This window comes from Lepidochelys olivacea (genome assembly GCF_965140295.1).
Source record: "Lepidochelys olivacea isolate rLepOli2 genome assembly, chromosome: 11".
Classification (NCBI taxonomy): Eukaryota; Metazoa; Chordata; order Testudines; family Cheloniidae; genus Lepidochelys; species Lepidochelys olivacea.
The window spans coordinates 45,719,190-45,737,078 of record NC_140421.1 but is presented as its reverse complement, the minus strand read 5'-3'; the positions used below and the strand labels follow the sequence as shown (position 1 = coordinate 45,737,078).

Here is a 17,889-nt window from a genome sequence, read left to right as displayed (position 1 = left end):
TTCTCTGACTCTGCCCTTCCAAGTGCTGGTGTCATGGGGTGGAGGATGAGAGCAGGATGTTTCTCTCCAGACCTCGGTCATGAGAACTCTCAAAGCCTCATCAGTAGGAGCAGATGGGATGGTTCCCTGCATAGCAGCAGACCTGATGGGAGGATGCTCTCCACAGCACCCAAACTCCAGTGGGAGGGCAGAAAGTAATCACTTTGTTCCCAGATAATTAAAGATGTCACAGCACAAGCTTGAGGGTTGAGTAGCCTCAGCAGTGAAGAAAGGATATGGAGTTGCAACTCCCACCATTCACATATGTTATCTTCTCTCCTACTCTGGCCTCTCAGTTCCACAAGTTTCTGGCATGGAGTTACTCTTCTTCCTTTTGACTTGAAGAACCAAGCTAACTTCTCTCCGAGACTTATTGGCCTAGCACTTGTCCAGCATCTGTGGCAATCTGGAGTTAACACTCAGAAGATAGCTTATATTTTAGACTAAATAGAACACTTAGGCATTAGAGTGTCTCCTTGACTTTGTACAGATTGTGCATATGCCTAGGCAAATTGAATACATAGACAACATTATTTATATAGCTATGCCACTATAAAAAGATAATGTAGGAAATAATGATGCAAGCCCATAAAAGGAAAACAAAGAAAGCAGTTTTAAAAAAACACACACTGAAGATTGTCTTGCAAGATGAATTTTCTTTTAAAATTTGCATGAGCTTGGTAATGGCTCGTTAAGCCTAACCATTAACATTAGTTTGATAAAGCTGGTTTCTAAATTTCATTTAATCATATAGCCTTAAAATCTGTGGTGTAAAAGTTATCATGAGCCAGTACTTCTCTTTTTACGACTAATAATAATGGTACTTAACACTTACTGAATATAGAACTTCACAAATGTTAGCTAATTAGTCCCCACAGCACCCCAGTGAGGTAGATAACTAAGCATTAATGAAATGAAGAGAAAGGAAGTATTATTATGATGAAGTTAAATCCTCAAGGCCTTACTCAGTTTTTACTCCAGGCCTGATTCTGATCTCTCATCTGTGTCATTTAAGGAACCACTCCTTTGATTTCAACAGCATTACATGTGTAAAATTGGTGTAATTGACATCAGAATCAGGATCTTTGTTCTTACTCAGGCAAGACTCTATTGAAATCAGTGGGGCTTCTGCTTAAATAAAGAGTAGTGTGAGCTTCAGGGTTTCGTCTTTTATTATAATTAGATGGGGAAACTAAGGAGAAAAAGATGGGGATTTGCGCAGTGGCACAGAAGGAGTCATTTTCAGAGTCAAGATTAGAATGCAGTTCCCAGTACTGTGCTATCATTCAGGAGATAAAATCGGGAATGTAAATAGTTGTTTAAAAAGATTGACTTTTTGTGTGTCCTTTGAGATGGGTTTGTCACTATAAGGCTAGCGCAGAAACTGCTGAGAACATAAAGCTAATTACCACACTTTGTCTATGTATTGCGCAATATTTGTTTCAAATAATGGGTTTGTTGGATCTATTCCCGTGTCTAATAATTTTTTTTGCAGTATCAGATTATACATAGTTCCTATTTTGAATACTGAGTAAAAATTACTGATCTTTTCTTTAGTCTGTCTTGTGCTGAGATAGATTAAAATGCTTGTTTTTGTTTAAAAATTTTTGAGTCAGGAATAATGGTTCCATTGTGTATTGAAGTGTTTCCCAAAGCCCTGTTTCAGTCAGGAGAGACTAACACCTGATTCAGAGTCAGACTATCACATTCACAGAGAATGTGTGGGAAGCATCTAGGGAGGTTTTTGAGATTATGATCCTGCGCTTAGCACAATAATGAATTAGTTTTCTGTTATTTCCAATTCTCAGTTCGATCTCTGTCATGAGAATGTTAAGGTTTCCTATCTTCTGTTCTTATTAGTCTGTGTCATGAGAATGAGTTGTTATAGATTTTAATTTGCCTTATATAGATTCCTCTTCTCATTATACATTCTTGTGATAATACCTGTAATAACAGCAAAAATTGGCACTTTATTAATCTATTCTCATGATAAAGACCCAAGATGAAAAACACGTATAGTACAAACAATCAACTCTCTAGACACTCTGAAGATTTTAACATGAACAAGAAAGGGCATAATAGTTAACCTTTCTTGTGGTAAAGGGCATGAAACACTCTAGACTCGTTCTTGTGATAACCCGAACATTGTAATTTTGTGTTTCATTTTGAACACTGTGGCAGGCAGAGCTGGAAATACTGCATGCAATCTATGGCCTTTCTTAGACAATACATATGTAGTTTAATCTAATTAGCCCCTGGATTCTAGGTGTGTTGTGAAGTAATTACATTTGAGTTGTATGCTATATCTTTAGGGCTTTAATTTGGGTTGGTTTGTTTGTTTGTTTTACTTGCCTCCAACATTGCAGGAGGATGCGTTGATTAGCTGTATAATGTTCTAACAAATGAATATCCAAATTACATGAGCATGTACTAGTTTCAGTAGAGATTTACATTCAAGTAGCTAAGCATATTTGAATGTAAATTTTAAATGTGGAATGATGGATCCCCTTAGAACTGTTTCTCACCAGGATTTTATGAGAGAGTGTCAAAGTACAGAACTGAATTCAAAGGGTAAATTTTTGATACACTATCTAGGAATAGCCACACTTCCATTATTATTAATACTTTATGTTGAAAATATGCCAATAATAGGAGAGTTGTGGATAACTGAAAAGATATCATATTGAAAATGTATCCCAAAGTAATATCATTGTGCTATTTGGAATTCTGCTTAGAAAAAACAAATTTGTCTATATCTCTTTCCCCCACCCCTGCATACAGTGTTTGGAAGATCAAGTATGGGACCTGTTACGTGAAGCAGACAAGAGTGCAGAGGAAAACAAAGAGCAAAGCCGGGTGTATGATGCCATGGCACAGACTCTGGGGGATGCCTGGGATGCCCTCATCATTATGCTAGAAAAGCGAAGAGCACTTCTGAAACTTACTGCAGTATTTTTTGAAAATGCTTTGGAGGTTTGTATTTAAAATGAAATGCCACTTAATTTGAAACAAATCCCAATTCCTCCAAGAGTTTGTTACATTCTATTTCTACTGATGCAAAGGGCCAATTAATTTTTTTAAAAAGTCCTCAGCTGCATTCCTGTTTTTGGGTATTCCAGGATGAAAATGAGCAGAACATTTAGAAGGAATATCTGTAAAAATGTGATATCTCTTACTAATGTTTTATTTAAAAAAGAAGTTGTAATAATGAAAAATCATTCAAAATTAGGCTGTACCTATATACTGCACTGGGCATGGACATAACCCAATAGATCTAAGATTCAAATTATTTGACTCTTTGGGGGCCAAATTCTTAAACCCAGGACTCAAGGCTGTGTATTAAAATGTGTGTGTAGTTATCATAGTTGTGCTTGCAAATAAGACAGTTGACTGTCTAGCCATCTGAGCACAGACAAATATAAGAACCACATGCACAAGCATGCAAAAAGCATGCACAGCCGCACAAAACCAGCATCCAACTCCTGGAAGATAGGAGATTAGCAACAATTTTCCCAGTCTTATCCCTCTCCCAGCCTGCCCATGCCCCTGTACATCCCACCCCTACTCACTTCTGCACAGGCAGCTCATGCAGGGTGGGACTCCAAACCCAGGGTTATACACACTCCCTGCACAGCCCACTGAATTCAACTATCCCTTGCCTTTGCATTTGCAGAGGAGTGGGCTGGATTTGCTCCAAAAGTTGAGTGCACAATTACATAGGACTTTCAAGCCTTTGTTTCAAAAAGTTTACATGTGGCACAAGACCAAGAGTGGGAGACCAAGGGTTGTTTTAATCCGCCTTCTTGGACCCCAGATCCTGAGGCTGATTCTGTACTGTCCTGATGCCTGGTAGAAATTAGAACAGCAGCAGGGCTGAGGCAAACTCTGCTGATTCCCAGTAGTATCCACAAGCTATTCCAGCAGCCAGGGATCAGCCAGATGCAGAGATGCCCAGGTCAAGTCCTAACATCAAGGAGCCAGGAAGAGATTGGTATAGGAGCCACTATGGTAACTTACTGCCTCTATAGTGTTCCCCAATGCAGGGGAAATCCTTAACGGACTGGTTGAGCTGCCTTTTAGGCTGCTCTGTGCCATGGGAACAATATAAAGCAACTGGAGCAGTGCCAAAGTCTGGCCCATTATGTTTAGTCATGCCTAAGTTAGACACAAATATCAATTGTCTTATAGACTTAAATGACAATACTAGACTTTTATTTTTGAAATCGGAAAAGGAGGACTTGTGGCACCTTAGAGACTAACCAATTTATTTGAGCATGAGCTTTTGTGAGCTACAGCTTATGCTCAAATAAATTGGTTAGTCTCTAAAGTGCCACAAGTACTCCTTTTCTTTTTGCAAATACAGACTAACACGGCTGTTACTCTGAAACCTATTTTTGAAATGTTTTTCTTGACAACATGCAATTCTGTGAAATCTTTGCTTTATTATGATAAAGCACAAACATTATATCAAGGATATTCTTTAATGAAAATCAAATTCAGATCCCAAATGTTGAAGCATAATGGATTTGTTGTGTAGCATAAAGATCATGAGTAAAAGGGTAGAATGTGAGAATAGGCAAGCAAAGCAGGGAGTTTAATTTTCACCTTCTTTTCTAATTTCATCATATTCTTGATAATACTGAAGTCCAAGTGCGAACTTTAATGATTTGGTCTTCCTTAATTTAGCAATCCAGTTACTAGAGATGGCACAAAGCTGCAAAATTCAAGTCTAGATTTTGAACAACCCAGTGTTTGATGTGCTCAGGTCTGGGGTGCTGGTCACACTTATAAGGATAGAAGTCATCTGCAGAATTCAGATTCTGGTCTGGGTTTGGATGCTGATCCAAAGTTCAGGGGTGTTCCGAGTCAGGGTCTAGTAATGGCTCTAATAATTACAACTAAGCATTTATCCCACCGAAGGAACAGTATGACACCAGAAATAGAGGATACAATTAGCCAAAAGAATAACTTGATGTAAGCTGTAATATTAATTCACTGTCACAGATCTTTGCTAATGCACAGTTAAGGTTGACCAGCAGTGCCTCATACCCTTCCAGAACATCAAAGGCACCTATACAAAACCCAAAAAATACAGACTTAAAGCAAACATCATCAGTTTCTATGCCTTGTCAGCTTGGCTTGAGCCACATTGTCATTCCAACTTTTACTCTAAATAAATATGGCTTCCTATAGCTGAGATCAGTCCTAAGCAGGTGATTCCAGTTTAGAGAAGTTCAGAGCTATAGTTTGAGTCCCAACTGTGTACAAAAAGTTATAAGAACTGTAAAATGTTGACATCATAATAGGTGGCTCTATCTCCAGAACCCCTAGATCAAATAACCTCAGATTTGGACCATTAACTCTACCCTGCAGCCCCAGGAGACCCAGCAATTTTCAGGACAATCTGAGAAAGTATTTGGATTTTAGAGCACTTAGAAAAACCAGCTGTTAAGCAGTAAGCTAGTCTCAACCTTAACAATCATGGTGCTATGACCTCACTGTAATTTGCTTATTAATGTTTTACAATAACATTAGTGGGTTTAAATTGACTACCAATTTTTATCTTCAAAAAATCAGATTGAAGATTGTTTCTGCCTCCAAAGTTTTCCCCAAAGATGGCTGGAATTTGGATTTTAATATGCCAGAGAGGATCTGGAGGGGAGCCTTGGATAAAAATTGATTGTGACGGGGAAAGCTTCATTCAATATTTGATTAGGAGGATTTTTAAAAAAAATCTTTAAAATTCACGCGGGCCTTTAAGAGCACTTTATCAATGGACTTGGAGGCCAAGAGACCATAGGAGAGAAGCAAAGCCTCATAAAAAGACAAACTGTAATCACAATCCCATCAGAAAATATCCAACAAGACAAGGGATCGATTCAAATCAGAACCTCATGAAAACAGAGGACAAACAGCTGCTCCCAAAAATTTATACTGGGAAGTTGTAATTGAAAGTCATCAGAAATATTTGATACCGTTCTTTGCTAGTCTGAGAAGTTGTCCCCAGAGGCATAGGTTAGGTGTACTGTAACATACTGGGCTTTAAGGATTGTTGTATTATGCTTTTTCTCTCTTTGTATTCCTAATGCAGTTTGCTATTAAAATTGACCAAGTGGAGGATTTCCTTCAGAATGCCCAGGAGTTTGAGAACACTGAGTCTTTGGAAAAGCTCCTTCATCAGCATGAGCAGCACACGAAAGGTAAGGCACGGGTTCCTTTCTTTGGCCAATAGCTCACAGTCACATGGTTAGTCGGTTGAATTTCTAGGCTTTGAAGCATATTTTTGGTTTCCCCAAATAAATTCTTCTTTTATGAAATCATGTTTGCTATGGCAGTTTCTTTAATTGCAAAGAGAGCTCAGAGGGAGAGTATTGCTCAGTGCTCGGCAACGTCATACCTGCTAAATACTGATCTGCCAAGCACTGTTAATTAATAATGGTTCCCTAAACAACTGTTCCAGCTCTCTCTCTTCTCCCCTCTGCTGCCTCCCTATTGTTTCCATTACTTCTCCTGGCTCCTCTAACTCTTCCCCCTCCTGGCTTCCCCACACTACTACTTCGTCCAGCTGCCTTTTCCTGTGGGGTGAAAGTGGAGGTGGGAGCATTCTCGGTGGCTACCAGCTGGCCTGCTATAATCCTGTGCCCCAGGGTTGAGCTATTCTAGAAGCTTGGGGCAGGGGTATTGCATTGGTGCCAATCTCTCATAGCACTCCCACAGCCTCTTGGGCGTGCACACGGTGGAACAGTGTGTGACATATGCAGGCTCCTACATAACAGTTGAGCTTTTTGGAAGTGTATGGGGTAAGAGGAGTGGAGTGGGCGGGGAAATGAGCTACTGCTGGCCTCGAGACAACCTCAGACTCCAGCTGTCTGTACTGGCTTCCCTGATGTCTGCTTCTGGCTTTGTAGAGCTGCCCTCTGTATAACTCCCCTGCTGAATTGTCTTGTCACCATGTGCAGGGAGGTTCCATTAACAGCCTAAAGTGAAGTTGCAGGCAGTCAGATCGCAGCCAGGAAATAAAGTCTTCCACCCACTTCACCTCCCACAATACCACATGTATCTCTCAGTTGCACATCTATGTTTTCTTCTCGATACTAGACAAATTTTTACAAGAAATGCAGCAGATGGGTCATTAATGTTAAAATCAAGGTCTTTGTATGAAGCATTTTCTGCCATGCCAACACACTAATCTTTTAAAAGTGGGGGGCAGGTGCCTTCCCACCATCTCAGAAGCAATCTCTTTGCACAACTAAGTACAATTGCAATCTATTGTAAAAGACTGTAATCCCTCATAAATCTGTTTTTTTTTTCACAAATCCATACACTCCAGCCGTGTAATTTTAACTAAATGTTAATGGAAACCTGTTATAGGAAACCTAACAACTGGCAGAAAATATAAACTGTAGTTGATTGTTCAGTAGTAGAGTAGCAACTTGAACATTTTTGCATCATATAAGAAATCTAGCTGCTTCAAATGCTGGCACTCTGAATCAGATGCAATTCTACTCAAGAGACTGTAGTGAATGGAGCTCAGGTAACTTTAATATGGGCTTGGTGGTCCCAATTCAATCTTTATTGGGCTGAAGTGCTCATCACACAGCAATTTTAGCTTGGAATACCTGACAGTGATTGATTGTCATTGCTGACAAGAGAGTCCATAATTGAAACAATCAAATGAAATTGTTTGCCAGAGGAAAGATAGGCTTGAGAAGCATGACTCTTACCTAGAGGGATAGAAGAGGTAGCAAATGCTCCCTTTCTTCTTTGTTTATATCTTTCCAAAGTGCTAAGAATTTGGAGGATAAATGGTCATATAATTAATGAAAATCATGTTTAGATTTGTCTCTATGAGAAAGGCACAGCCTACTTACTCAGCAGTAAAGTTGCTGGAAAGAATGACCTTCTTTACAAAGTGTTGGAACTACCAGGCTATGGTGACAAGTGTCTTTAAGTTTAAAAAGGAAACTTAGCTGTGTGCTGGGAGTGCACCTGATTGGGGGTGGGGAAATGAGCGACTTTGCTTTAGAATTATCCCTGTTAAATTCCAAGTTTTTATTCTAACGTTTATGGAGAAACCTAAGAAACAAAGGGTTGGTCACTTCATCCAAAAGTAGTAGCAGACCTAGGACAGCTTGTGCAGGATGTCATCTTGTAATAAACGTTTTGTGTACTACTGTCCTCTGCTAGATGGATTGTTTCAGACTTGTTCAGATGCTTATTAGGGCTGGTTGGAAATTTTCTGATGGAACATCTTTCTGTTGGAAAATGCTAATTGGCCTAAATCAAAACCCTCCACAGGTATGTGATGATTTCAGTGAAATACAGATAGAAACAAGGCAGGTTTCCTGATGGCTTGGCAGCCCGAATTTACAGGCTCCCAGACCCTTGGAGGCCTCTCAGGTGGCCTGCCAGAATTTCCAGACTCCCAGACACTGGGGCAATCCTTCTAGTGGACTCCTGGGGCTCCAGACAGCTCAGGGAGCCTCAGAAAGATTTTGAAAAGGTCAAAACAAAGTGTCATTTCACCTGTTTTCAAAATAAAATTTTGGAATTTACATTCAATGGAGAATTCTGATATTTTTTTTTTAGAGTTTTCCATTGGATTGGGAATTTGTTTCCAGACAGTTCTAGTGCTTATACTGAAGGTTCTTTGGGCTCAGCTAGAGAGTGGAGCTTCTTCATAGCTAACTATGATTGGCCTTGGAAATGCCTGAGTATTTCTCTCACCACCTCTACCCTGAGGAACTGGACTCTCACTGAGTCCCCCTCAAATACACCCATATTAGTGAGAACAAAATCATTTCCATAATACTTAGCCTGTCACTTTGTTCAGACACATTCCAAACCCATGTGCTGGCTTCCCCATATGCACTACATCAAATTCAAGCTTCCTGTCCTTGACTGCGAGGCCCTGCATAGTCCGACTTCTGTCCATCTCTGCTCTTGTCTCCATTCATGCTCTGAACTCTCACTTTCTGTTTTTCACAAGCTCTATGCATAACTACCCCCTGCAGGTACTTTTGCAATTCTCATCTACACACCTTATTGCATGCTTAAGACTCCTTTCCTCAGTCACCACATCACTATCTCCTTCAAATCCCTCCTGGAAATACCTTTATTCCAAAAAAACCTAAAGCCCTAGTCCTCTCCTCATTGAAACATCTGCTAAGGGATCTCGTGCTACTGGACAATAGCAGAAATGCAGCTTGTGAGTCAGTGAAGTATGTTGATCCAACCTGCCATGTGTGTTGGTGGAGGGCATCGATGAGCAGCAACTCCAGCTACGTATAGTCCATATGGACTAGAATAGCAGTTGGAGCTAGGTAGTAGAGGTGCTCCCAATCACAGGAAGGATTCTGTCCTTCCCAAACATCTGTATCGTTATTGCATACAAAGCCCTTTACTTGGGTTTTGTACAGAAGACCAGAACATCTAGAGGCTTCTGGTCCACAGAGAAAGCAAGGTAGGCAGTTACTGTTCTGCTTTGCAGTGGTCTGCAGAAACCTCTTAGTGCAAATGAAATAAAAGGAACTAAACCTCGAGAAAACTGTGCCACTGTTGAGTTTGCAGGTCAGCTTTCATATCATCAATCAGTACAGAGAATGTCACCTATGGAATTAATAACTTATTGTTCCTCATGATATGTTTGCTAGCACTTTGTCTAATCTACTTATGAGGCCTCCCTCACGTTCCTTGGAAGAGTATTTCTTTGCACATTGCACTTTCTGGAAGTCACCACCTTTTATTGCATTAATATGGGGGGTGTATTCACATATACATACACACACATATATATTCCCTCTCATTCTTATTCTAATACACACACAGAGAGAAAAATACGAATGTACGTTCCGCGCCCCCCCCCAGCCCCTATGAAAGCAATAAAAGACGGTGACTTCCAGAAGGTGCTGAGAGAGATGGAGATGTAGGGTTAGAATGGACCTCAAGAGGTCATCTAGCTCAGCTCTCTGAGCTGAGGCAGGACCAAGTATACCTAGATGATCCCTGTGCTGAGTAGAGTGGGACAATTACCTCCCTTGTCTTACATATGACATGCCTGTATATACATCTCAGAATATTAGCCTTTTTTGCAATTGCATCACATTGTTAACCCCCAAATCCTTTTCAGCCTAACTAGTTATTCCCCATTTTGTAGTTGTACATTTTTTTCCTTCTTGAGTGTAGTATTTTTCACTTATCTTTATTTAATTTAATCTTGTTGATTTCAGACCAATTCTCCAATTTGCCAAGGTCACTTTGCATTTTAATCCTATCCTCCAAATCGGTAGCAACCCCTCCCAGCCCGGTGTCATCCACAAATTTTATAAGAATATTCTCCACTCCATTATCCAAATCATTACTGAAAATATTTAGTAGTTCCAGACCCAGGACAGATACACACTCCCGTTGGACAGCGAACCATTGATAACTATTCTTAATGTATGGTTTTTCAATCTAATTTAATCTAGATCACATTTCCTTAGTTTGCTTATGAGGATGTCATGCAGGACTATATTGAAAGCTTTCCTAAAATCAAGATACATCAAATCTGCTGCTATCCATTAGCTCAGTAACCCGGTCAAAGAGGAAATTAGATTGGTTTGGCATGATTTGTTCTTGACAAATCCATGTTGACGGTTACTTACCACCCTACTATCCTCTAGGTGCTTACAAATTGCTTGTTCCAGTATCTTTCCACAATTAAAGTTACTCTAACTAGTCTAATATTCCCTGGGTCTGCCTTTTCCTCCTTTTTAAATGTTGGCCCTTCTCCAGTCCCCTGGAACTCACCTGTCCTTCATGAGTTATCAAAGATAATCGCTAGTGGTTCCAAGGTTGCTTCAGCTAGTTTCTTAGGTACCCTACAGTGAATTTTATCAGGCCCTGCTGACTTGAATACATCTAACTTATCTAAACATCCTTTCCCTATTGTGGCTTTTATTCTTTCCTCCTTATTATTAATATTAATTGTGTTGGTCATCTGGTCACAGTTTACTTTTTTAGTGAAGACTGAAGCAAAACAGGCATTAAATGCCTCACCCTTATTGATATCATATGTTATTAGCTCTCCTTCCCTGTGAAGTAGAGTACACTTTCCTTCATCTTTCTCCAGTTCCTGAAGTATTTATAGAACCTCCTATTATTGCCTTTTATGTTGCTGGCTAGGTGTAACTCATTTTTGCCTTCACCTTTCTGATTTTGTCTGTATATGCTTATGCTATTCTTTTGTACTTATTGTCAGCAATTTGTCCATGATTCCACTTTTTGTAGGATTCCTTTCTGATTTTCAGTTAAAGAGCGCTTGATGAAGCCATATTGATCACTTACCATTTTTCCAGTATTTAAATACATATATTTAAATATGCTAAAAGATGAGTTATAGATTGAGTATATTAATAAAAATTAGCATGTTTTTTCATGAGTAATCTTATTCTTACAGAGCTCTTGGAAAAGTCACTGGCTCTTTTAAACAAAAGCCACGAGCTGACTGAATTCATAGAAGAATTCAAATCTGATGGGCCTAATGTAAACCCTGAGTTGATTCAAGGAGCACACAGCAGCTGCTTGAAAATTGACAGTCTCCTTGAACTGCTACAAGACAGGAGAAGGCAACTGGACAAATATCTGAAGCAGCAATGCCAAGGACTAGAGCAGGTTCTGCAAATTTGTCATTGGCATCACCAAGAAAACCAGGTATGATATCCAACACTTAGGCCAGCCACAGTAAAATCAGGAAACTGTTATATGTGGTGGGGAGAGTTACAGGAGAAGGGGTTACAGTGTATTTGGATGATAGTTTGGTACACTGATTTGTTTACTTTGATTTAAATTTTAAGCATGTCTCCCTACACAACCTTATTTCTGGCCTTTCCCTAACTTTTGGCAGCTTGATTTTGCAACCTTTCTGTTCTTTTAATGTAGTTTTTTTTTTAATGTAATTTTCTAAGTTAAAAAAACCTGAACTCTCCCACAGAAATCCTATCATATGGAATCATATTGACCCCTACACACATGGGTTATCTGCAGGGTTCAGACCATTAGCTTCACTGCACTTACCTTTGTCACATGAGTTAATGGAGCAACTGGTGGCTGCAGTAGACTATCATCTTCTTTGTGGACCAGTCAATAGAAGGAGAAAGAGATACTTTGCCAGTGGTTTCACAGCTATTTGCTAAAAGCAGAGGAATACAGAGACTCAGGACTCCTCAGTTCAGTGCCAGCTTCTGGAGGGGAATGTGTTCTAGTGGTACTCTTCTGCCTCTGTGCACGCTGCCTGTCCCTTTCCCTTCTCTTGCAGTCAACCCACCCCCAGCTCCTATTTCCATCCCCCTCTGCTCCTATCCAACTTCCCCGCCACACACACACACCAGTTCTTGCCCTCCTCCCCCTCTGTGTCTATATATACCCAAGCCCCCCCTTTCTGCTCAACCTGCCTCCTCGGCTTCCTCCCCACTTCTGTTTCTATCCTCCCACCCCTTTGCATTCAAATCAGGCAGGGGCAAGTCCTGCTCAACTCCTGCATCGCTGGGGTGGAGTGTGCTCAGTGAGGATGGAATCTTTGGGCAATGTGGCTGCCAAATTCTAACAAGTCTCTACTTAATATGTGCAAGTTGAGTTTTTTAAAGGCTCTGAACTTGATCAAATTTGGGTGAATTTTCATAGGAAAAGCAAACAACACATCCTTGATACCAGAGCAAGCTCCCTGCCAAATTTCAAACCCTTTCTCCAAAGTACAGAGGTGATAGAGCTTCTCAATAAAACAGTTATACGACATTTTTTTAAACATGGGCAAAAAAAGTTTCCTGGGCTTGTCTACACAGTGGGGTTTATCTCACACTAACTGCATCTTTTTCCAGTTAAAATGGGCTCGCATTCACACAGTGTGACTCTTTTTCTGAATCAAGTGGCCAATTAGTGCGAATTGGATAATCCACTTTGAAAATGGATTAGGTTCATTTCAGAATGAGTTTGTACAGAAAAAGGAAGCATCTGTATTTCGGATTAACTTTTCAGTCCTCCCACTTGTATCCCAAACTGCATTGCTTCACGCTAGGACTGCCCTGTCTGTTTACCTGTGTGCCCTCTAGTGCTCTGGGGTCATGTTGGCCAGACGTTACCGCCCTGTTTAAATGCTGGCTCACAACTAGGAGATCCCTATTTGCAATTACACGGTACTGGAGCTGTATATCCTTTTCTGTGTAATCAGCATTGTAGCAGCCATGCCTGGTGGTGCTGCGGCGCAGAGGTCATGGGTTTCCTTGCTATCTAGGGAGAGTAGATGGTCCACTCCTGTCTTAACAGCAGCTGCCAAAATGCACAAGTACATGAGCATATAGCAAAGTGTATGGCTGTATCACTCTCAGGGTACAGCTCAATGCCATTGCCAAGGAAAGGACCTTTGGCAGGCTTACAAAAAAGACCAAGGGCAGAAACAGGACCTCTGGCAGGGCTCCACGACTTTGAGGAGCTGGGTTGGATTTTTGCCAGGAAGGCCACCACCGAGCCCCCGTATGTTGTGGAAAGTGCTGAAAGCCTCAAGGAGGACCCCGACCAGGACTCTGAGGAGGAGATTTCCCGTGAAGGCCAGGGGAAATCTAAGAGCTGAAGCCAGACCCAGAGAAACAAACAGCACCTGAAACCCAGATGGATTCCCAGCATGATAGTGCTGAGAAGGGGACCTCTGCCAGTAAGTATTATGTGCTACATTACTATAAAACTGTATAAGTGATTTTACCAGATGCTTGGTCCAAGTGCCTGATGGACATGGGCATTTTGGGCAAATGTGAGCTAGGAGCCTTTCCGAGCCTGCTCAGCTTTACCCTGGCTCCCAGCATGCTCAAGATGGTGGCCACATGGGGGATTCCAGCTCTGCAGGGGTTGGTTCCCTGATATTTTCATTTCCCACAGCCCTCCAGCATGCCGGCATCTACCCTCCAACCTCCCTCTCCCTTCTTTTCCCCATCGACCACCATGGGTGGGGGATAGGACATTTCACCTCCATTGCCTTGATGAAAGCAGTTGTGCCACAATGGTTTTGTAAAACAACCTTGTAATGTAGCCATGTTTACTGAAACACCAGCTACAGAAAAAATAATACAATATAAAAAATACTTCGCTTCACAATGCCCTGAGCTTTCCTCTGTCTTAGCATTTTATGAGGTATATTTCCCAAAGACAGAGACACTAAATCACAGAGATTGTAAGGCACTCAGCTAGTTGTAATCAGAGTCGCAACAACATGAAGCCCTCAGGTTCAGAAAATATACAGGAGAGCGGTACTTATTTAGCTGTGCATTTTGTGTATCGAGTGCAGGTAACAGAAAACAGAATTTAAGGCAAAGATAATGCTTTATTTTGGCACAAACACTGCAAGACATAGCAGCCTTCTCAGGGCTACCTTTATAAGTAGAGTGACCCTTCCCGTCCTGCAGCACTTCTGGAGGGACCATTCTGGTGAATAACATCACTGCATATCTTCCATCTGTCCGTTGCCCTTTTGAATAAGCCATTTGACTGCCTCTTGGTGACTCAGATCAGAGGAACATCTTCCAATGTAAGGACTGCCTGCAGTAATTGTCCATGCAATTACTAACCTGCCCCCCAGCAAACCCTTACCCACCCACCTACCTCTCAAACCCTCCAGCCCATCCAACCCCCCAAATCCTGCTGCCTACCCCTAACTCAGGTGAAGCCCAAGCCTAAACCTCCAAACCCTGCTGCCAGTCACCAGCCATGCACCATGTCAGCAGCCTTGGATTAGAACAGGGTTCCTAGGCAAAGGGGAAGTAATGTGGAAACGTCTTAACATTTGCAAGTTGCCCCCAGACTGGGAAGAGATTATAGGAATGGAATTTCAAAACTGAGGAAAGAGTAATTTCATCATTGCTGCCCTCGAGACCTGAATTACTTCAATAACTGCCTTTTCTGTTTGTCAGCTACCCCGGCTTCTTTACGTGACAACCTGCAGCCACCAAGAACAGAACCTTTAACTGCAGAGCACTTGACTAATCTCCAGGGCAGGAAAAGGAAGACCAAAGATGAAATGTTTGGGGACCTTGTGACAGCATCCAGAAGAGGGATAAAAAGAGAGAGGAGTGGAGGGAAATTCTCTTTGTGGAGAGACGGAAGAACACAGACATGGACATGCAGAAACCGCCCCTGAAGCCGATGCAAAACCAGACTGTCTTGATGGAGAACATTTTGGGACAATGTTCTGCCACAGCACCACAACCCCGAGTGCCCTGTTCTGTTCATTCTCCCTGAAGCATCTGGCACCGACCACTGTCAGTAGATAGGATAGTGGGCTCGATGGACTGTTGTTTTGACATAGTATGTCCACTCAAGCCATGTCCTGTAGCCCATGGAGAACAATGGATACTGGGAGCAGCAGTACATTCTTAATGCTCCTGCTACGGGTAGTTCTCTGAAGACAGTGAATTCTGGGATCCCTCCTTCATCCCTACAATAATACAATACAATACAAACTATAGTTTCTTCTGGCACTATTCTACATCTCCGTACAGAGGCAACCGTCAGAAATCTTGCATGTACACATGCTTGTGACTAGTACAGCACATATATGTGTACTCCACGCTATATGGCATGGGCCCAAATCTTCATTGTAATCTCATCTGACATTTGCACTAGTTTATGTAACAGTGAATAAAAATTTGCACAGTTTTGTTCAATCCATGATTTTTATATTGGACTGATTTGATCAATACAGGTTATTTTTGACAAGACTCACCAGAGTTTCATAAAATACATGTCCCAGAGACCAAATAAAATGTCCTCTCCAAAAAATCATTGCACAAAGCATTTTTAAAAAGCAAAATACACTTCTGTTTCACTAAATTCATACACATAGAGTAAAGAAACTCTGTTACAATGTGTAATCAAATTACATTGACACATTTCAGCCTTTAGCTTCAAAGTAGGAGCATGGGGGATCCTGATCCTATGGCCCTGAAGATTTGCTGCAGTTTTCAGAGGAAGCCTTTTTGGCTGATCACAGCATTCAGAAAGTCTCTTCACTTCTGCCCTCTACCCACTGATGAGGTGCTCACAGAAGTTGTGCAAAATACAACAAGAAGTTATCCCATGAGGTAGATATTTCTCAGCAGCCTCCAGCCTCATCATGAGGTAACTCCTGTCCCTTACAAGTGCATACTCCACTGTCATTCTACAGCTTCTCAGGGTATGTAGTTGAACAGGTCCTCCTCTTGTCCAAGTGTCAAGTAAATGGCTTCATAAGCCAGGGAAGCAGACAGTAAGCTGGGTCTCCTAGAATGACCGGAAGAATGACACTACCATTTATATCCATAGTAGCCATGGGAGCAAAATTTCCATATTTTATTAAAGACAACAGATGTGAGTTTCAAAAGATCCTAGAAACTTGGACCTTTTCAAGACCACCCCACATTAACACTGATGAATTTTCTAGGCCAGTGGTTCTTAAACTTTTTATTCATGGACCGCTTGAAAATTGCTGAGGGTCTCGGTGGACCACTTAATGATCTTTCCAAACGTTGTTTGTACTGTTAGCTACCTATTGTAAAGCACTTTGGATAAAAGCGCTAGATTAAAAAAACCTTAATAATTAATGTGTTTTTGTTCTACAAATAAAAGCACACAACTCATATTTTAATATCTTTAGTCTTACCTTTCGAATGCGATGGATGTGCCCTCTTTCCCCCGCCACAGCAGCCCCGAGCTGGGCTGTCTCTTCCTCTCTCCCCCCACACCGCAGCCCCCAAGCTTGGGCTAGGAAAGAGGGGGATCTCTCCCCAGCCACAGCAGCCACACAGCTGAGGCTGGGAAGGAGGGCCATCTCTCCCCAGCAGCTGCAGCCCTAGCCCTGGAGCTGGGGAAAGTCACTTCTTTCTCTGGCTGCCACAGCCCTGCACATCCCAAATTCCCACCACCCCCTCTTCTCACACTACTGCCTGCCCCCACCTACTCCCTATCCCCCCACCCCCAAGGCCACCACCTCACCGTGCATCTTCTCCAGAGTCCAGGCACCTAATTAGTGGAGCCACACCTGCTAGGGTGCAGCCCAAGTGCACTCTTTAGAGGGAACTATCCCCGCACCACCTGAATGGAGCTCATGGTTCACGAGCCACAGTTTGAGAACCTCTGTTCTAAGCCTTGGAGCTCCCTGGAGATGCACCCCTTTCTGCTCATGAACTCTGAGGCCTGAGGTGGGGGTAAAGAATAGGCACATGGGTTTCATCAATGCCTCCTATACAATTTGGAAATTCCAGCCATGCAAATCCACCAATAGCCTCCTGTGCTTTGCCAAACATTGACCCATGCTAGCAGCATCTTTGTAGCAGCACACTGCTCCATGACAACAGCCCGGACAGTTGATCTACCAACACCTAATTGCTTGCTTACTGACTGGTAGCAATCTGAGTTGGCAAGTTTCCAAATGGTGATGGCCACATGCTTCTCCACTCTGAAGGAAGCTTGCACGTTGGTACCCTGAGGATAAGTTCAGCGTAGAACTCTAGGAAAGTGCCCTTTGTCACCCAGAAATTTTTCCTCAACTGCAGGTCATCCCAGGACTACATCCCTATCCATTTCCACCAGTCAATGCTGCTTTCGTGAGTCCAGAAATGGCACTCAGTCAAGTGAAGCTGCTCCAGGCAAAGTTTTTCTACAATTAGCTGCTTGATTTCTTCCTCCTCCTTTAATGAAATTAGGTTGACAGTGCAGTGGCTGGCTTCCAAAAGGACCCAGGTATGTGATCGCATATACATGTGCAGCTGCCTCTGTGTATTAACGAGTGCCTGGACCATGGCACAAAGCAGAATTCCCTCCAGGCTGGCTGACAGCAGTTTTGTAGTT

General features: G+C 41.9%; 1 protein-coding gene across 1 annotated transcript in view; it reads left to right on the top strand.

Moving 5' to 3' along the window:
* The window catches only part of CCDC141 (coiled-coil domain containing 141), a 151,999-nt gene that overhangs the window by 26,774 nt on the left and 107,336 nt on the right, over window positions 1-17,889 (top strand). Inside the window, exons 3-5 of the mRNA XM_084642594.1 lie at window positions 2,821-3,012; window positions 6,131-6,239; window positions 11,480-11,733. Coding sequence (XP_084498720.1) covers window positions 2,821-3,012; window positions 6,131-6,239; window positions 11,480-11,733 — 555 coding nt within the window. The remainder of the gene's footprint in view (window positions 1-2,820; window positions 3,013-6,130; window positions 6,240-11,479; window positions 11,734-17,889) is intronic.